Source organism: Haplochromis burtoni, unplaced genomic scaffold, assembly GCF_018398535.1.
Source record: "Haplochromis burtoni strain Fernald_Lab_line unplaced genomic scaffold, NCSU_Asbu1 Contig_60, whole genome shotgun sequence".
Taxonomy (NCBI): domain Eukaryota; kingdom Metazoa; phylum Chordata; class Actinopteri; order Cichliformes; family Cichlidae; genus Haplochromis; species Haplochromis burtoni.
This window is the reverse complement of record NW_024582421.1, coordinates 641,879-664,088: the sequence shown is the minus strand read 5'-3', so window position 1 is coordinate 664,088 and position 22,210 is coordinate 641,879. Positions and strand designations below refer to the sequence as shown.

Here is a 22,210-nt window from a genome sequence, read left to right as displayed (position 1 = left end):
TAATTACTTATTTTCAAAAGTAATTAATTACTTAGTTACTTTTAAAAACACAATTTACAACCTGAATAGGTGATAAAGCGATAGATCTTTCAGCCCAATTCTACTTTTTCTACGTAATCCATCATACAAAATGTAATCAAATGGAAAAGTCCCTTTTTAAAACTTGTTTTATTAGTTTTAATCTTTTAACTTTATGCATCAAGCAAAAATGTAATTATATGCAACATTCTCTGACTGGAAGAAATTTGTTTAATATTTAAACCCATTTTCTGCACATTCCAGCACATAAAATAATTGTTTTTTTGTGTGTGTGTTTACACTCACTCTTTCAAATAGATGCAAGTAAAACACAGCAGAAAATAAATAAAGTCAAAGACTCAGCAGCCCTTTTGCTCTATTTTCACCTGTAAAGCAGGAGCAGGGTAGGCGGAGGTTTACCCTGGTGCAGGTGTGCCGCTGCGGTCAGTGGAAGAATCCGCGAGTTTCTCTGTGAGTTTCCCATTACGTGGTAGCGCACTCGGTGCTTGCTTGGAAGTTTAGGGGGTTTTTTCGCTGTAAAAAGAAGTTTTCTTCCCACGCACAACGGACGCTAATGTTTTTGTCACTTTTTATGGAATCAAACTCAAAGTAAGGTCAGTACTTCCACGCTTTAAACGCTGCACGCTCATACTCTCTCCTGCACTCGATATATTATCCACTGTTGATCTGCACACAGCTGTTGTCACGAACGTCGCACTCGCTTACGCCACTGTCATGAGACATTCTCGCAAAAAATCACGGTTTTAGTAACGCAGTAACGCAGCGTTCCTACGTGACAGTAATGGTAATCTAATTACCGTTTTTGCAATAGTAATCCCTTACTTTACTCGTTACTTGAAAAAAGTAATCGGATTACAGTAACGCGTTACTGCCCATCTCTGATTAGAAGATACATGAACCCCTGATATCAGTCTCCAATCTTTGGATTCTGCACTCTTGACTAAAAAGGGATGGGTTTTTCTGAACATGCGTTCAGATTATAGCAGCTCGGGGACCACAGCTAACACGTAATTCAAAACAAACATGCAGGTGGTTTTGCTAATGAGCTATTGTAACTTATAATCAGTTTGACATCAAGCCAGTCTGTTATCTGATCTCAAGTCTGCTCACGCACAAAGTCTGTTTCTCTCTTTGACACACACACACACACACACACACGGATCTGGCAGTCTGGTGTGTCAGTATGTAGACCAGCTGGTGTTACTGTATCACCTCCTACACTTCATTCTGTACTGTCCTTAATCAGGTCTCACAAACACACACACACACACACACACACACACACACACACACACACACACACACACACACACACACTTGATGTTATGAAATGTAATTTCATTCCCCCCCCCACTTTCTCCTCCTGCAGATATTGTGCTCATTCTCTCGCTGACAAATGTTTGTTTCAACTACTTACTTTTAATCCTACAACATAATTTAATCATGGTTTAGTTTCAACAAAATCCAAGCCCTGTATTACAGTTTACTCAGCTACAGAGGGAAATGCATGTATTTATATACAAGCAACTTTATGTAACCAGTGGTTTATTGTTATTGCTTTGCTAATGCTGCAAAATGAACATCTAACATCTTTAAAAGGGGATGATCCACCAGTTTGAAAGAATAATTGTACTGTAATAGTGTAATGGTGAGTAGCCTCAACACCACTGTATAGGATGCTACCTGAATTTGACAATTAAAAAAATAACTGCAGTTACAAAGAACCAGACAGGTTAGTAATGATCTTTTTTGCATGTATCATCAGCTTTGTGACAGCTAGTTTCATTTAAATAGGTGTATAACCTTGAATAGAGTCAACAGATGTGACATATGATAACATCATGCTGACCAGGCAAGCTAGCAAGCTGATATTGGTTTAATAACATAAAATAAAACGAGAATAAAAATCTTAATTTGAGCTTTGTGATGATTCTCTGATTTCCAGCATAGCATGTTAGACTCATGATTTAGCCAAAGCTGCCCGTATTGTAAGCTGTTTTTTCCCCTCTGTACCATTGTTTTTCTCTCCGGACGTTGGAAATGAAAACCTACAGTCACAGTCCATCTTACAAAAAAAGCTACCTGATGCGTAACTTATCTAGCGTGGGCAAAAAAAAAAAACAGGCAATGTGTTGCATCAGGTAGCCGATTAAACCACCAGGTGTCTGCAACAATCGCCTCAAAGAAACACGTTTACCTCTTTTTCTTCAGTTTGAACTACAGCGACGGGGAGCGTGCTCTGCTTAGCAACGCCTACACACATGCAGGGGAGCAACAGGCTAATTAACAGACTATTACTCCCCTGCTCTCTGGTGTGTGTGTGCAAGTCTTATGAAAGATGTGACTAAACCTCATGACAGCTTCATCAGAACTGCCAACAGAGCTAACAACATGCAGCGCACACACCGCAATCTGTTCACACACAGACTCAAAAAACACATGAGCGGACGTGCGTGCGCGCGCGCACACACACACACACACCCTGACCCAGAACAGGTATCCCTGCAGCACCATGCTGCTGAAGATGGTGATTTTATTTTAGAATAGTGGTCCCACCTCCCCAGGTCCATTTCTCAATGTCACTTTTTGAAGAATGGCCTCTGTAGATACTTTTTTTTTAACCTTCTTCTCTTCTCTTTCTTGGGTTTTCATGTGCATATATTCCTAGTTTTCTAGGTCAGCATGCTTCCTTTTTCTTCATTAAGCCCTGTTTTTAACAGCCTAAGCATTTTACCCAAAAGGTAGTAATGAAAGAATTGCACTGATTAAAAGTGCTTTTCAAAACTATATTTATGGATTTTACATAAAAGATTTTATGCTGGTGCTATACAAATCGTGCTTACGCCTATAAACAGGGTTTTATAAGAATATAGATAGATTGATATGATAGTGACATCTTTTGTCACTTCATTTTTTTAAATCATAAAATCCATATCATAGGATCTCTGTGACCAAACTTTTCAGTCTTCCCTTCTTTGTGTGACTACACTGTGAGCTGCGACTATAGAAATATAGAAATTGGTAGGGCTCAAGTAAATGAGACGAACCTTCGAGTAGGGCTGCTCAATTAATCGAATTTTAATCAAGATTATGATCTGGGCTTTCAACGATCATTAAAAATGACTGAGCCGATTATTAGCACCTCCCTCGTGCTTTACTCTCGCGCTGCTCCGTGTGGCAAATCGAGCGCACCTCTCTGCATTTTGAACACGTGTCACAACAATTAAGAGGACCCAAGGGAAGCTCGGAAAGCTAAGCAGAAGTTATTTGGAGAGGAGAGTGACTACCGTTGGTTGAAAAGAGAGGTAAAAAAAACTTCAGTGGTGTGGAAACATTATGGGTTCGCGGAGTCAGACGTGGAACAAGTAGACATAGTGTGTACACTTTGCTACAGTGTCGTAGCTGCACCACAGAGCAACACTGCAAAGTTCACTAAACATAGATGTTTACATTTCTCATTTATTTTTTATATTGCAACATTTGCACTGTCATCAGTATTTGCACACTATTTTATATTATTTTTTGACAATCTTTAAAGTAATTATTCAATACATTGTTATTGTTAAATAAATATCGTCAAATAATCGAGATCTCAATTTCAGTGAAAATAATCGTGATTATCATTTTTGCCATAATCGAGCAGCCCTACCTTCGAGTGACCTGAAAATGTAACTAGTGAAACTATCACAGTGGCCAGAAGAAAAGGTCTAATTATCACAAATCCAGCACGTAAAAACCTGCAAATACAATACTGCTTTAAACCAGTCTTGTTCATTCATTTGTGTTAATATCCAATCTTGACCCAGAGGCTGTTCTGAAGCTTTAAAAAAGAAAATCTGAAGAGACTTTTGCTTGTTGTCTCTACCAAACATGTTTCCACCGAAACAAATACTGAAATGTCGTTATATACCTGCCTATTAACAACAGCCTCTCTCCCCATCTGCCTCTCTTTGGTATGCTATGAAAACTGACTTTCCATCTCTCTCAAGCAATATTTTTTTTTTTACAATAAATTACCGTAATTTCCGGACTACAGAGCGCACCTGATTAAAAGCCGCATGCTCTAATTTTAGAAAGAAAATCAATTTTGTACTTGTACAGGCCGCACTGGATTTTAAGCCGTATGCGTTTCACTCGTAATATGAGATATTTACACAGAAATTTACACGTGAGGATTTTTAACGTTTAATTTAATCCGTAAGGTAACATAAACATGGCAACATAAACGTTATGGTAACATACAAAAATACATACTGCAAATGCTTTTCCTCGAACAGCGTAGTATGTATGTATGTATCAGTAACACACAAATTACGTTGCTTATGGTTTTTTTACGGAACAGTGCACAAACAACATTACAACGTCTCTTAACAACCGGTAAAAATATATACCGTATATATACTACTTATCAATTTTATTGGTCTGCTGTTACCAGGCAAAATGTTTTTGGCCGCACGTCAGTATAAGCCGCAGTGTTCACAGTGTGGGAAAAAAGTAGCGGCTTATGACCCGAAAACTACGGTATATATTTAAATTATTATGTGTGTACTTTTCCCACTGTATGATTGAGTACTTTTATGTAAAATGATAATCTGCGTTGTTGTTGTTGACCGAAATAAATTTCACTTCACTTTTACATAGGGGAAGCATACTAGAATAGAAACTGCTAAATTAAAGCACAAATAGTTATTTTCATGGGCATTTAAACTCATGTGATGACTCCAAATGACACTTTTTTAAAAATATCACGCTGAAAGTGTAATATCACAACTGTATGTGTGTTTTATGTGGTACCAGTGATGTGATCACCATAACAACCCAAACTTCTCCAGAAAGAAGACACATTATTCATCAGTTCATGCAGTCAAAAAAGCAAATTAAAAGTTAAAAAAAAAATTCATGTACATCAGAGATTTTTCACTAAGTTGCACAGAGTATTTAGCTCAACAGTGAATTTCACCTAAAAATATATCAAGAATGAATCATTTCTGTGATCAATAACAACAACGACAAGTTTTGCTGATTAATTCTACACTCCATCTGTACATCGGTATTGACATATTTTCTGTTTAATAGTCCTTTGACGTGTTTAGTAAACTCACACCCACTCTGTCATCCCTTTCTTTGTTCAGTGTTTGCTCAGTGTGTGCTGAACCAGTCACATGAATGGAGAAACTTTATAGCAGCTGGTTGAAAGTAGATTTTCTTTTACATGCTTTAGAACTAATAATTAAATTATTAGTGTATGCAAGGATTAAAAACATAAAGCTATAAGGAGGACAAAGTTACACTAATTAGTTGAAGAGAAGAGACAAAAGCATAAAGATAAGAGTGTGAATAGGAGAAAACAGGGGAGGAAGAAGAAGAACAGGAGGAAAAAAGGGGATGTCAAACCTGGAGGAGTAAACTGTCACAACTATGAGGGGGCCGGCGTCCTGGTGACAGTTGTTATGGTAACTATGGGACAGACGCAGGAAGCAGCAGGGGGGGTGACGATGTCACAGGAGCAAAATAGACTTGCAAAGTGGGGAAGATAAACATGGAAATGTGTCTTCTCCATCAGACAGTTCTCCTGTGGGTCGATAGCCTGAACCAAGAAAGAACTGGATTACATCAGCTGCAAACACGCTCACTGCCACACATCCGTTAGAGTCGGGATTGGACCGATCTGAGGTGCCGATCCGATATCGCACGACTAAAAGAAGACACTTTTTTAGGCAGGAGATAGATAATACACTAAAAAGGTAACAAAAGATTTTCAGCTACATGAACATTGTCCATCCTAACCTACAACATACATGTACATACAACTCCAACTCGAAAACAAGTCACCTATGTTAAGGAGAGTCATGGTGACCTGTTGAGCACATGCTTTCAAGAGTATAAAAAGAAAGTCTTGTACATTCAGCTACAGCTTACAAACTCCAAACAAACTTGTTTTCACCCATCAGGACCTCCTAAGGTAACCTCACAAAGCCAGTTCTGTCGCCTTCGGCGTCTGCCAATTTTGCTGATATGCTGGGTCAGTTATACAAAGTGTTGCACAACTGTTGTGGTAAAATGTTTTATAAACCTGACCAAGCAGGGACGCGCAAAGACCTGAACCTCCTTTGGTGGATGATTAAGTGTCCATCATCATTGCCCTCTGCCTCACAAACACAGACACTCTTTCAGAGTCCATATTACTGCAGAGCTGCCATTACAGAGTCTAACAGAGTTCTGATGTAATTAGGACAACATGTACAGCCTCTGTGTGTGTGTGTGTGTGTGTGTGTGTGTGTGTGTGTGTGTGTGTGTGTGTGTGTGTGTGTTTTAGTTCTCTGCTGCTGCTCAGGCCCAAACATAACAAGCAATCTGTCACATTACAGGGTTATCCAACACTGACTCACAGTGATGAGAAGCCCAAAAAGGTCTCCACAGGCTGCAAACTTCGAGCACGATGCGCTTCTACCCACTCCCAGATCTCTGATTCCACAAGACAGATATGGCCATTCAAGGAATTATTAAAAGAGCTGAAGACCTGCAGAGATACAGTACTCACCACTACACGCCAAAAAGGAATTTCCCCACTGACCACCGGAATAAACGTTACATTTGTAAACAGAGCCAACTACATATAACATCTTCTTTACTTACTCACACTTACTTACTCACTCATTTAGACTGAGCAGAGCTGCGGCTGAGACTTAAGTGTAGTTTAACTGACCCAAGCTTGCTGTTGTTAAGCAACAGCAAGAATCTCGTTGAATGGTGCTTCAGGCTTTTGGAGGAAAAGAACAAAAAAAGGAAAAATTAATAGGCTCATTTACTTTCTGCTTGAGTGTAAGATGTGAATACTGATACACTGCTATAAACTGTGTAACTGGTAGCTTCATTTTCACTTAGCATATAAATACACAACAACAAAGCACAACAAATATTTAAATGGCTGTTTTTTAAAAACAAAATTCACAAAATTGGTTGGCGAGAGAAATTGCTTTTTAGTTAACAGCAACAACTAGGTGTAATGTACTAAGCTAAACTAAACTAACCACCTGAATTAACCAGTATGTGGATATGAAGCTCCCATAAAGCTTCTTACACTAAGGAAAAGGGCGATCGTGACTCAAAGAGTTGGGTGTTCGTCTTGTAACCGGAAGGTTGCCAGTTTGAGCCCCTGCTTGGACAGTCTCCGTCGTTGTGTCCGTGGGCAAGACACTTCACCTACCGCCTACTGGTGATGGCCAGAGGGGCCGATGGCGCGATATGGCAGCCTCGCTTCTGTCAGTCTGCCCCAGGGCAGCTGTGGCTACAACTGTAGCTTGCCTCCACCAGTGTGTGAATGTGAGAGTGAATGAATAGTGGAAATGTAAAGCGCTTTGAGGGCCCCGAAAAGCGCTATATAAATGCAATTGATTATTATTATTATTATTATTATTATTATTATTGAACGAATAATTTTAAACACCTATTTTAAGGCATTCCGTGTGCTCACAGCCAACGTAATATCAATCCAAACAGTCTCATGTTAGCAAAGTGGGTGTTCAAGAAAGTCCAGTAGGATACAGATATGACAGAGGTCTAATTCTCACTCTGCTTAAATCAAGAAAGATCATTTCTAAACTTTTAAAGATGACAAAAAAGGCATAAAAAATATGACATGATCACTTTGGGGGTTTTTTTGTTTTTGTTTTTTTAAACAGATGCTAGCTTTTGTTCTAAATTGACAAAATGTAAGAATTCAACAAATGTTACGGAAGATTTTGCACAGTACGAGTGAGTCTTGAGACGCCCCTTCATTAATTTATATTTTGCTTCCAAGGAACTCGACTTTGTTATTTTTGAAGTGGTCTTGAGCCACACTTCTCCAGGCTTTCAATGTTTTTCTTTCAACACTGGCTGCTTTTTCACTCATTTTAGGTCCAGTCCTTGTACATGACCATTTTCAGAGGAATCTTATTTTTTGTTTGTTTTTTTAAAGCCACTTAAGACTGACCTATGAATCATTCAAGCATAAAAAAGTCACTGAACTCATCAGATAAACCGGTGTTGTGTCTACACAACAAAAAAATTTGAAAACCAGTTTTAACCTGTACCCCTTAGGGACTTGTTGCTAGCAGCCTGTTACAAAAGTGTACTTTAGTTGAATATAGGTAAAAGGCCAGTATGACAGGCACAAAATAGCATTTTTTAACCAACAAGGTTATTTCTAAAGAGCCAAAAACATGGTATATGATGAAGAGATGAACAGTAACTGACAGCCCTGTCCTTAAAAACAGGTCTAATGGAATGATGAATCCAAATGTGAAAATTTGGATTGGCTCCCCAGAGCCTAGGACTAAACACTACTGAAACAGTGTGTGACAGAGAACAGAACAAAAGGCAGAAACATTCAAAGAAGAGCTTTGAATGTCCTTCAAGAAACCTGGAGACCTATTCCTGAAAGAAATGACAAGAAAGCTGCCTAAGAGAGTTCAGGCTGTGCTGCAGTTAGTCATACAAATATTGATCTTCAAGCTCATTAGAATTGTACAAACTTTGTTTTTGCCATATATACTGTATTTACATGACACTTGCACGTTTCAAAAAATCGCTGCATCTATTTCACATTCAATTCTCTTCTGCTTATTCTTGTCAGGGTCGCGGAGCCTGGAGGCTAACCCAGCTGTCTTAGTCTACGTCCACACTAGCCCGGATAAATATGAAAACGGCGTTTTCATCTGAAAACGCTCTGCGTCCACACTATTGTTTTCAGTTGTTTTCACAGAGTTGTGCGTCCACATTGAAATGGCCGAAAATGCTTACGTTCCAGTACTGCACATGCGTAAAATGCAAGAAGATTCGGCCTGCCTCATTTCTGTCAGCCGTTTATTTACTTTCCGACAAAATGTTGAGGAAAAGCACCGAGTTTTTTAAATGGACTAACACTGAGGTGGAGTTGTTGCTCCAAGTAACACAAAAGTACAAAGTTGAATTTGAAGAAAAGCTATCTGGAGCATGTACAGACTGATATTAATCTTTAATAGGGCTGTCAAAATTGAGAGCAAACAAAACAAGTGCTGTATAATGCCCTCCGCTATCTTAGTTTAATTGGTCACATGACTGCATCACATATCTAAAATGTGTCATCGTTTCGAAAAGGCTCCGGGTTCGCTGCAAAAAACAAAACAAAAAAACCTGCCGTCTTTGGTCAGAAACCAAAGAAGGCAAAAAACAAAAAACAAAGAGCAAAGGCAGTCACAAGACAAGGAAGGAGACCTGTAGTGTAGTGTTTGTGTACACACACAGTGGGTACTTGGTTAGCTTTGAGTATGCTCAACTATACAGTCATTATGGTTGGGTGGTAAATAAAAATGAAACTGAGACAAAAGGAGTCAACCACACACATTTACATGATCCCTTCCCTAATCTCATCCTTAACCTAAACCCAAGTCCTAACCATAAACTCAAAGGTAAGTCCCCACAAAAATCAAAGTCAAGCCCAGGCGCATCCTCTAATGACACACACACACACACACACACACACACACACACACACACACAAGCACATTAGAGAAAAAAGGAAAACGAAGAATTAAAATTCAAGGACACTGTGATTCCTTCAGTTAATCTCCCATTCTTTGTCTTTGCTTTTACAACAACAAATTAAGACGTCAGATCAGTGAACAATGAGTTTTTAGATTTCGGTAGAAATCCTAAAACATGTAAATACTGCAGGGAAAAAACATTAACTTTGCCCTTTGTGATGTCACTGAAGTTATCCAATCAAAGTTTAAATCATGCCTCCTACACACAAAACACACACACACACCTCTGCATTTAATAGAGCTAATAGATGATTCACCAGGTTATGTAACACATACTGGCAAAAGAAGAAATAAGAGAAGAGGTGGAGATGAGAGTTTGGTTTGTTTCCTGAGGGAGGACAGAACAGCAGAGGCTGCTGAGGAGAGCCGGTCTGGTCACACACAGAGAATAAAGCTGCTGGGTCACTTCAGTTATTTGGTGGCTTCTGCGAAAATGTGTCTGTTTACATGTGAGTCAGATGACAAAGCAGAGAAAGTAGCTGCTGTCATTTGTGTCAGATGTAGACTTGAATAACAAAAGAGAGAATTAAACTTTTCTCTGCCCACCCACAAACTCTGTTTGAGGCGGCATCGTCTTTAGATTCTGTTAAAAACTGCAAGTCATTATATTTATAGGTGACTTTCACAATCATGTAGATTCAGACGGCTCTGAAAGATGAGGCCACTTGAGCCTGGCTCCAAAAGTGAGTCAATCCCACTAGACTCCTCTGTTACAATGCTCCTATGTTACATAATAAATCATGTTTATAGCTACAGATTACTCTTTAAAGCTACTTTAGGGCTTCATAATAACTGCCCTGGGGCTTGTTTTTTGTTGCTTTTTTTGGGTAACTCAACTTTTTAAACTTAAAGGACCTACAATTACAGGCGTGGCCATTCAGACTGAAAACTGTAAAAACTTGAGGTTTATTGCTTTGACAAACAGTCTTTTAGTTTTATTAAATATAAACTGAATTATTTTACCCAGAAAAAAAAAATTCTGTGAAATTTACTGAAGAATCTGCAGTCGTTTGTAATGTGCTCTTAATTCTTGATCAGTAAGGAATAAAAGCAAAATGCTTTCTTTTATCAAAGTTCCTCAGTCCACACACATTTCTTTTTTTTCCACTTTACTCATTTTTGGTAAAACGGCTTTTTGTACTTGTCATTTATAAATTCAGAGGATAATTTTGGTTTAGTCAAATTGAAATAACCCATTGATCCTGAGCCCGACTCACTTGCATCTTTGTATAAGATGCAACAAAACACAGGCAGGTGAGATGGTCTTCATTCACTAACGTGACTCACCCAGCTGACCCTCATCTTCATCGTCTCGATAATTGTCTTCGTCCGCATCACTGATGTAGCAGATCTCTCTCTCCTTCCCATTGAACCACTCGATTTCATCATCAGACATCCTGACCTGAAAGGCTGCTGCTACCTCAGCATGGCCAGCAAATCTACACCTGAAATATAGAAAACACACAATAAACAACTATAAACACACACACACACACACACACAAACTGACAGAACACAGTTTTTAAGGAACAGAAAGTGATGGCTCTTTGTTCCTTGTGCCTCTCAGCACAGTTTGAAAAGGAAGATGTAAGGGATGATTGTTTTTAATCATCGACCTTCCTCGCTGCGTCACAACACAGGTCATTTTATGTTTTCTGAAATGTTCAAACCTACCTACAGCATTTTGTGCCCTAGTGACACACAACTTCATCAATCCTTTATATGTACAGACACACACACATTACACAGTACTAATAAACCATTAGATAAGAGATTATTTAGCTCTGTAATCAGCAGGTAGTTAAATCCTTTAAATGCCCTACCTGACTTTGTATCAGTCCAGTTTTCATCTGGTGCTTAAAAACACACATAAAGGGTAAAATCTGTCACACAATCTCAGAGTTTTCCAAAATATGGGAGGTAACTTGATCATTTTTATTCTCTGGTCAGGCAAAAAACAGCTCCGGGCTACTGATCAGAAGATTTCGAGATATCTTCCATTCTTCTAGAATAATCATGTTGTAATAAATAAAAATGTCTGCAGAAAATACAGCTTATTTCATGTCAGCCCAATAAATAAATAAATATAAAAAACTAGTGCCCCACTGTTTAAACCCTTTTAGCTACATCCAGGAAAGGCAGGTAAGGGGCTCAAATACTAAAAAAATGCTGAACGATAAGAGAGTAAGGCTGCTCAATTCATCAAATTTTAATTTATGATCGAGCGATACTGAAAATGCATGCTTCGTTGATAGGATGCAAAACAGACGCAAATCAAGCACTCCCTAAATCCTCGACTACGTGCCAATCACAGCCGTTACATCCAAGTTTGCCGTCTGGATGAACACTAAGTTAAAAGAAAGACAGATAAAAAAAAATGTAAATGTCTGAAACAACTAAATAATCGTGATAATCATTTTGGCCATAATCATGTAGCCTTGAAAGAGAAGGTGTGGAAAAATACAATGTTATCTTAAAATCAGGCGATGAGAACATGGATTTAAATTTTCTAAGTAGACAGGATGTGAGCTTTTTAAGAGAGACATTATAAGGATCTTGACCTGCAAATGAAAGAAAGAACTACAGTGCAGACAGACAAAGCCAGTGAGAAAAAGCCACAAAGAGAGACATAAAGAGCTCTCTTTATCTCTCTATAGGAGTTTCTAGGATGCTTTTAAAGGTCCAGCTATCAGCAGGAGAAAAATTACACCAACGCTGCTCACAGGATCACAGAGCAGATGTGCCTTTCATTACCCGGCGTGGATCAGTAAAAGCAAAGTTTTGCTCTCTTTTTTTCCCCTTTTTTTGTTTTATATCAATATAATTCTGCTACAATCAAGAATATTTAACCCCTATGTAGAGCTGGGCGATATGAGATTTTTTCATATCACGATATGTTTTTTTCATTTCAGGCGATAACGATATCTATCACGATATAAGCCAAATAACTATATTTGTAAGATTTAAATGTGCCGTTGCTCACAAGTAAAATGTGAAATAATCAGCAGCTTGTTTTTATTTAAATATTTATTTCCCATAATAAGTTCAACAGGGTAGATGTACTTAAGGAACATGAGACTTTTTCAGATAAATAAAGGCAAATATTGCAAACTACACAAAAGGCAGCCGCTAAAGCGTTTAAGTTTCAAAATAGAACAAACGAAACAGACTACTAAATTGTCAATTCCACTTAGAAACAAAATATTAATTCTAAAAATAAATCTTAGTTTGTTTTACAGAAGAACAGACAAAACTGACTAACTTTTGTCAATATCAAATAAACTGAGAACTAAAAGGAAATTCTCAATCTCTCCTTGTTGTATAGCTTAGCTTTTCAAACAGTTAACATTTAGTCTGACAAAAGCCGAATGACGAATTAGCGCTTCCAGTCAGAGACTGAGGCTACGTCCACACGTACACGGGTATTTTTGAAAACGGAGATTTTCCGTTTTCGTTTTAAAAAATAATCCCGTCCACACATAAAGGCAGAAATGAAGGAAAACGCTGCTATGAACATGCCAAAGCAGCAGGTGGCGCTAGATTCCTAACCGTGCAGAAATGTTGGCCAATCAGAAGTCTAGAAGCCTCGGTGGGAAAAAGTAAACAAAGCTGGGGCATAGAAGCAGAACCGAGTCGTATGTGTGGACGGGACAGTAACTGTGTGTATATGTAAGCATTTAAACACTGCAGAGAGTAGAATTAACAGTAACAGTATTGTAGAAATTCATTTCACCGAAACAATAACGTGGCGCACAGTGTGACGCATGCACCAGTTTATTGTATTTCCAGACTTGCTTTCGGCACAATTTACAGTGCACGCTACTCTGTTTTTTGTCAGACTTGAAATAGCCGAAATACCTTCACACTACGGAACTTCTATGGCTCTTCCGTTCGACAATCTCTCCGGCGATTGGAACCATCATCTGTTTTCTCTTCGGTCACGCTCGGTTGATTTTTCTAGTCGGCACACTCATTTCCTCCATTACCCGCTGGCTGCTTCCCAAACAAACACACGTGCGGCTTGGCACTTGTGCTGTACGTAACAAGTCACGCGACGTGACGCTGCGGCTGTGATTGGTTCGGCTCTGCGCTACTTAGTTTGGATTGGCTGACCTTTTTTTTATTTTTTATTTTTTTTTTTATTTTAAGAGGACAAGAGCGGCGAGGTCTATCGCGATAGCTTAATTTCTCTATCGAGTAAAAGTTATATCGCGATACATATCGTTATCGTTCTATCGCCCAGCTCTACCCTTATGTAAAGTTTCACTGCCACAGATATGATCCTTACCGCAGAAATCTTGAGCAATATTATGAAACAAAAGGCTTCACAAAAGTGTCTGACCAGCAAAAATAGATCCTAAACCTGCATTTAGCTGCACAAGCTAAAACCATGACCTTTTTTCTTCTCTTGGATGAAGATGAAGGATTTAAATAATGCGCGCGCCCACTCAGACGAGTCCAGACGCAGCATTATCACAGCAAGGCTCACTCTTGATCATCTGCCAGCTCACCTTGCATAACTTTACTCAGCACATTGCACAACAGGTAGCTCCAGCCAAGCCGACTTATTGGTCCCACAGGTCGATTTACCAGCTTCATAAAGCAAAGCTAAACATCATGGATTGGTTTGCTGGGCCTAAAAACCAGCAAGCAAAGAACCTGCGAGCTCACTTTGATTCTGAAATAATTTGCTGATTTTTTTCCCCCTAAATCTCTGATGGGAAAGACTGAAATTGCAGTGCAGTTGATTTGACAGCAGCACGGTGGAAACCACAGTGATCATCATCCTCTCATTGCATCTCATTCACTCGTGATCAGTCAAGAAATAAATGAAATCTACAGCTCATCTTCCCATGAAAGCTCCTCAAATCAGCTCAAGGACTCACACCGGCAGTCACAGCTGCACAACTGATGAAGACAGAAAACGCACTTTCCTGCTGAAACCTACAGACACACTTTATGGTTAACAGAAACCACCATTAACAGTTGGTAGAGGATAGGATTTGACCTGAGGCCAAACATCCCACACGACCCCCCTCTCACTCGGACTTTCTAGTGACAATGCAACCAATATTCAATCTCTCACTCACACAGACACCATATACTCTTCTACTTAATGTTTCCCTTAAATAAAGGGCGTAAAGGGCATAATGCCTTTTTGTAATTAGCACAGCAAGTGACAATGTACCCATCTTCAACAGAGCAAGAGTTTATTTTCAGGTAATTTCAAAATTTGCTTCCTGTGCATAATTTTCTGTATAAAAGTATGTATGCATCAGAGACGATGACACCGTTGTTCCAAACTAACCACTGCTGGAAGATCACACTGCTGTTAAAATGAGAACAAGCATGCAGTACTTTGAGCAGAACACGCCGTTTGTGCATCTACTCTGTTTAACAAAACTATCAAAAAAAGGCAGGATTCTGACGTGAAAAAGCCTGTGTCATGAGACTGCTAAAAGCATTACTTTTACGAAAGCCTCAGTCTGACAGCAATTTTAAGTGATTACGAGCACTGAAGATGTTGTCTTCAGTACAGAAAAAAAAGATTCTTTGAGTGTTAAAAGGTAAAATCATTAAAAGCAGAGTGTGAAGACCAGAAACAGAAAAAACGAATCACAAGAATCCAGAGCTGGAAAGAACATATAATTCTAATCTCAATCACAATTTTGGCTTCCCGTAATTAAAAGAGCATGATCGTGCAATATAAATTTTTTTTTTTAAAAAAGCAGCATACTCTGCCAATAGAACAAGTAAAACGCTCCCTGAATAAGCGCCTGCATATGCCAATCACAGCTGTTCCCTGTACCATGCAGCCTGAGGTTTCCAGGAGTAGTCAGAGTGAGTAACTCTAGATTAAGACAGATATACAATTAAATTTAAATGCCTGGCACAGCAGAAGTCAAAGAGCTTGTCACTCCAAGCAGATCACCCTCTGTTGTTTGGAAATACTTTAGATTTAGTGCAACTGATGTTAACCAGGAAGAAATCATATGCAGAGAGTGCTGTGGAGGTGTGTCTGCAAGGCAAAGCAACACAAATAACTTATTCAACCATGTGAAAAAAACCCCACACCACAAACTGCGGTATAATTAATGCATGAAGGCCAAGAACACAGGGCAATGCTTGCTAATGTGATTTTATCCAACATCTACTCAGATCTCCATAAAAGTGAGCCTCTGCAGCATGTCAGGGTATACATCCACAGAGACACGGTGAGTAACGAAGGCTTCGGGTAAGTGTTCAACATACTGGGCGAAAGACGTGTCACCACCTCCGGTTTTTCTAAACTGGTAAACAGTCTGTGAGCCTTTTTTTCCCAGATAGTGCTGCCTTGGATTTAGTAGCATCCTGCAATGGCATATTTATTTTTTAGTTATCCTATATTCTGAGCACAATTGTATTCATTTTAAATTCAAAAGATGTATTCACATCAATCCATGCAGGTACAATGAATTGAGTAAGACTTTATACTTTGCTTCTAAGCGATGCCCTAAAGGTCGAGTGAATAAATGCTTCATTTGTTGGCAAAGATGTTTTAATTTACTGTAGCAGAGCGTAAAAGTGAAAGCACTGCCCTGTTGATTTCATTTAGAGTCAAATTTAGCTTTTTTCCCACCATCCCATCTTTCTTATAAGAGCTGCATTGAATCTGGGTGAACAACAAGGACCAGAATTACTTTGCTCATAGACTCGTAGGTGTTCTGTTCATGTGACAGTGCAATATACCACATTTTTGCCACTAAAACCAATGAGTAGCTGTGATAATAATCCATCTAGCCATCCACTGATCTTCTCCCACATCCACTCCAGGTTTGCAGTGGGACTGGAGCCTATCAGAGCCGTCACAGGGCAAGATGCAGGGTACGCCCTGGGTGCGTTGTCAGTCTGTTGCAGAGCTTACACAGAGAGTCAGACAACCATTCACACCTACACCAAATTCATAATCACTAATTACACTAACATGCATGTCTTCGGGCTGGGAGAAAAGGTCGAAGTAGCCATACAGAAACCATACAAACACGGGGACATAGAAATGCCACAAAAATAGGTCCCAGCCGGGCTGTAGATTCAAACTCAGATAAGTTAAAGTACTTTACTTATATTTAAAAGTAGGTCACATGAACTCCAGCAGAAATACTGTACAGCTTGTTTCATTACTCAGAAGTCGAATCCAGCTCCTCTCCCCCCTAAAAAGGGGACACTTGATTCAATGCCATCAAGCTTTATGTAACGTTATATACCAGTGGAAAGGAGGCCACACTATTCTGTTTATGTCAGGCCTTCAGGCTATAAAATAACTGTTACATAACACACATGCAGTATATGTCTGCTACTCTAAGCAGCCCCAGCTGTACTGGGCAAGAAACTTTCTTACCTAAGATGACCCGTTTTAACATTCTGAAGGTGGACAAGACGGCACCTGTTCAAATATAATGCAATCCTATGCAACAGGCCTGTACTAACGTTGTGAGACTCACATTCAGCCATTTTTTCCTAACCCTGAATATTGATTCAGGACTGTGAAGGATACTTACAAAATTACAGGCTCACATTAAAATGAGATCATTTCCCACAAATTATAGCCTCAAGCCTAGCTGAGGTGAGCACAAAGGGAGGATTTTTTCTTTTTTGCAGCACTCTTGCACTAGATTTTGTTCAGGTGTTCGTGCTGCTGTTTGTAACTGTTTGTCAAAGCTAACTTGCATGTCTTACAAAGCTTGGCAGTGATCTGACCCCAAAACACCACAGATGAAATACCAATGTGTGAGTCAACTTCCAGCTGTCAGAGAGGGCAATTCACTGCCTTTAGTCTTCTGTTTCTTTTAGCTGCTAAAGGAATGCCTGCTGCCCCCAGTGGATAATGCACGCCAGACTGTGGTCAATTTTGCCCATTCATATGACTCACAATGGACTACACTAATGTTGGAGAAGCAAAATTTTATACAAATCTTATGAAACTGTGCAGCTGGAGCAACACTGCTGCAGACCACAGTGTCTAAGTGCAACTCAAACATATGCGTGCATCGTCATTTAAAGCCTGGTGTACCACCTGAAAGAAGAGATGAATGCACAAAAACATGATAGAACACTCGCAGTTTAAGCAGAGCTTTTTTCTTTGCAAAACTTTCAGTGTTGTTTTTTCCCTTTATGTTTTTTTCTTTTCACCTCCTCATCAGTATTGCAAAGCAAGAGAAGAATGCAAAAGTCTTTCAAATTCAGTATCTGTAGAAAGAGTTCTTCCTTTGCACCAAAGCTGCTGCTGTGAACCTTTAAAAGCACAGAGATGGTTGAAATTCTCTTGAAAGTACTTGCATACGCAGGGTTGAAAATTTAAAAGAAAAGCCATTTGTGTTCCTCTTTCTGTACAATTCTACCTTACGTAACCTCAAACAGCAGGCCAAGGAGGGATTCCAAGGACGTATGATTCAGCCGATAAGGCTTTGTGGAGGACAGCATTACTTTTGGCCAAACAGAGCGAGAGGTAATCTAAATTCTGTGAATATGGGAAGAGGACGCTCTTAATGGGAAAATATGAAAAGCACAGAAAAAACAAATAAAAGATACAGAGCGACGGTGTAGATGAACAAAGACGGGGTCCTGGCTGGAGAGGCAGGGGGAGGGGAGCAGTCTGTGTAATGTCCTACAAACACCACCCCCATAACCACAGGGGAGGGGATGAAGTAACCTAAATTGCTCTTGCTAAAAAACAAAACAACCCCCCCGAACAACACTATGGTCTGGACTGACATGAGATTACAAAAAAGACGTGGAACCAATGCAGTTGTTATTAAAAGATATGATCATCTTACACTTTTTTGGGGGGGTGAAGTTATTTTCATACTTATTGTTAAAAGCCTTACAACACATTTGTTGTTTTAAAACATTTTGATATTTTGGACATTTAACATAACTTATCTTGAAGGTTGCAAAAATAACAAGAAGCACTCCAACAAGGGAGATCACAATTATATTTTGCATGTATTCATTTTTTTTTCTTCGTTTTTGTGATAAAGTGCCCACGCACATAGCATTGTAGGTTGACTGCTTTTATTACAGACTGTCTTTGCAACAGCTTTCCGGCTGTTTCACGCCACGCACAGTTCTGTCATCTGGTCCCAGTGACATATTCAAATGGGGAGACATGATCAGATCATGGGGGTCAGCTGTATGAGTCAGCCTCCCCTGACAACACACCCTGAACCCACTGCTCCACTCCTCCCCTGCAGCTGAACCACAAACCACACCCTGCCACATACCCCCATCGCCTGACTTAGACCAGGGAGCCATCTGGCCTAGCCTACCCTGCAGGGAGAGAAAATCCACTACAGCCACCTGCACCCCTGGCCTATGGACCACCTAGAAATTAAAAGGCTGGAGAGTCTGATATCACCAGGTGATCCGGATGTTGGGATCCTTTGTGCGATGGAGCCACAGCAGCAGGGCATGAACCGAACAGAGGGTGAAAGGGCAGACCAGGAGGTAATATGGAAGAGTGTCGACCGCCCACCGGATGGCCAGGCACTCTTTCTCTACTGTGCTGTACCTGGCCTCCTGCTCAAAGAGTTTCCTACTGATATAAATAATTGAACCCCGTCCCCCTTTTCTGGTGGGACAAAACGGACCTCAGCCCTCTGTTCAAGACGTCAGTCTGCAGAATAAAAGGGAGAGAAAAGTTAGTCGTGTCTTAACCTGGACGAACACCATCTGGCATTGCTCCATCCACTGGACCAAATTGTCAGGGTCCCTGTGCCTACCTGGTCGGCTCAGTATGGCTACATATGTTTGTATTTTCATTTTTGTTCCTGCTCTCTCCCTTCCTCTCTCTCCTTCCTCCCTCTGCCTGAGCGGAGCTCACCTGTGGGCTCCTGCCCTTGGCCCACGCACCTGGTCGCAATCACGCACCTGTGGCTCATCACCTGAGAGTGTTCCAGCTCCTTTTTAAGATGGCAGCTCTGCGTTTCTCGTCGCTGGACCGTTGCCGACCCTCGTCAGTGTAACCCCAGCTCAGTTCACTCTAAAGTGTTTCTCAGCGATCTTCCTTTGTAATCCCTTTGTGTCTCTGCGTACAGATTCCCTGGACCAACCCGTGTGTTTCCAATCTGTGTATTTCCCGAGCAATCGAGTGTGCGTGGAGTGTGAACAGGAGCGTGAGGCGTGGATGGAGTGTGTGTGGACTCTTTCGTCTTTCCCCATTTGTGTGTGGACCCCCGGAGCCTGGCTTTCCCCTCACCTTGTAAATAGATCACCTGGTGTTGCTGTAATAAAGACTCTTGTGTTTTCAAAACTTAGAGCCTGCGCGTGAGTCCGTGCAGTCCCGTTGTGACACAAATTGGGGCAGCCTTTCAGGTGAGATCAGTCAAGGGGCCGGTCAGATCTGTAAAGCCGGGCACGGACTGGCAGTAGTAACAGTAGTAGTAGTAGTAGTAAGGTGGATGATGATGTGATTCAAGTAGGCGGCAGCATAAGCAGCCTGTAAGATGCAGCACCTGGTCATCAGGTGCTGGACGGTGGCACGGGCTCTGAGCAAGTCAAATGGATGTATGACAAATTGGTAAAAACCGTACTCAGTGGAGAAACCCATTTTTTCCTTAGACTCTGCAGACAAGGGAATTTGCCAGTAGTCCTTGGTTAAATCCAGTGTCGTGAAAAAGCGAGCTGTGTCTAACTGTGCCAGGAGCTCATTGATCCGGGGTATGGGGAAAGCATCAAACTGCCATACCTCACGCAAATTTTCCCGTCATAACCTCCCAAATGTGTGCAGATTTGCTGTTAGGTCCAAAACATATTGAATTTCATTTTTAGCCGGGCTTGGACCTTTCTCCCAGTTTTCTTTAATCAAGTCCAACACCCCCGGCGGCTTTCTGCCAAATTCAAATCCCAGAGAAATCCCATGGAGGCCTGAGGCACCTCCCACACTGCAAACAGCTGAGGGTCTTACCAGCGACCCCAATTGCATCCATCCTCATGAATGAACTTCCGAATCATGGACTTTAAAGTCTTATTCAGCCGCTCCACTGATCTGCCAGTCTGAGGGTGGTAGACACTGAGTCAAACATATTAAATGCCCAGTAATTCGTATAGCTCTTTTAGTGTGCGAGATATGAACTTATGTGCCCTGATCAGCCAGTATCTGATCAGGGCACAGGAGATGACCTGAGACACCACCTGTGCCACACTCTTTGGGGAAATGGTGCGCAGTGGCACTGGTTCAGGATATTGTGTTGCATAAACAGTTAAAACGAATACAAAGCGATATCCCCGTGCACTCCAGTGAAATGGCCCGATGAGATCCATGCCAATGTGCTCAAATGGGACCTCCATTCATGATAGTGGGCCTAAAGGCACTTTTGGAATGGTCGACTGGTTCACCAGCTGTACACTCGGGGCAGGATGCGCACCATTGGTGCATGTCCGCCTGAGTGCCCTGAAAAAACCAGGAGAACCTGTAGACCTTCACTCAGTGTGTCCTTTTCTACATTAAGTGCTGTGTAGAGAATGTGACAGTGACCAAAACCATCAGGGTTTTTCATAACTGAAAAAAAATGGATGATAAGTGAGGTACAGGCTCTGATCAGGACTCGTAACTCAGCCTTCATGTTGAGGGACAGCTCTCTGTACAGCACTGCTACAGTCAACCTGAGGAGGGGCTTTGAACAGGCCAAGGAGGGCTACAGGAGGAGCACAGAGAGCTTCCTCACAGTCAACAACCCCCACCAGCTGTGGAGAGGCATCAAAGCCCTCACCAACTACAAATGCAAGAGCTCCCCAACCCCCAACAGCAGTCTGAAAATCACAGAGGAGCTCAACCTGGACTAATATGAACTAGAAGCTGCCACTGGTCTTGGTCTGCAGGGTCCACAACTGAGAACAGGAAGGCTGGTCAAAGGTTAATTAACACTGCCCCCCCCAAAAAAAAAAAAATCACTTGCTCTGCCACCCCTGGAGGCAATCGCCAGAGCCTCCTGTCTCAGAACCCCGTTCACCACCTGTTTGACCTGCTGCCCTCTGGTTGGCGCCTCAGATCAATCCGGTCCTACACCTTCAGACTCACAAACAGCTTCTTCCCCTGGGCCATGCAGACTGTCCCCCCCCCCACACTCAACCCCTGCCCACTCACCTCACCAATTTGAGCCATGGTCTGAGTAACCTCCGTCACTCAGGCCACTTGCATACAGACTCTATTCAGACGAAGTCTTCTGCTTTGCACTACTTCCAAACACATACTATACCATTATTATCACTTTGACCTTCAGATCAATCTATTGACCTTCAACGAGAGGTCAGAGGTCAAATCTGACATGATATTTTGAATCTTTATATGGTACTTTTTGAAACATAATAAATGTGTAAATGATGGGCATTTTGAATTCCCCAGTATTATGCAGTTGTGGGTGTGAAAAAAAATCACACGGAAACTCTGTACTAGAGCTGGGCGATATGAGATTTTTTCATATCACGATATGTTTTTTTTCATTTCAGGCGATAACGATATCTATCACGATATAAGCCAAATAACTATATTTGTAAGATTTAAATGTGCCGTTGCTCACAAGTAAAATGTGAAATAATCAGCAGCTTGTTTTTATTTAAATATTTATTTC

The 22,210-nt window shown here is 40.8% G+C and overlaps 1 protein-coding gene across 1 annotated transcript in view; it reads right to left on the bottom strand.

The window, feature by feature from the left end:
• Nucleotides 1-22,210, bottom strand: part of LOC102314191 (helicase ARIP4) — a 79,860-nt gene that overhangs the window by 43,042 nt on the left and 14,608 nt on the right. Inside the window, exon 2 of the mRNA XM_014338990.2 lies at nt 10,893-11,050. Coding sequence (XP_014194476.1) covers nt 10,893-11,001 — 109 coding nt within the window. The 5' untranslated portion in view covers nt 11,002-11,050. The remainder of the gene's footprint in view (nt 1-10,892; nt 11,051-22,210) is intronic.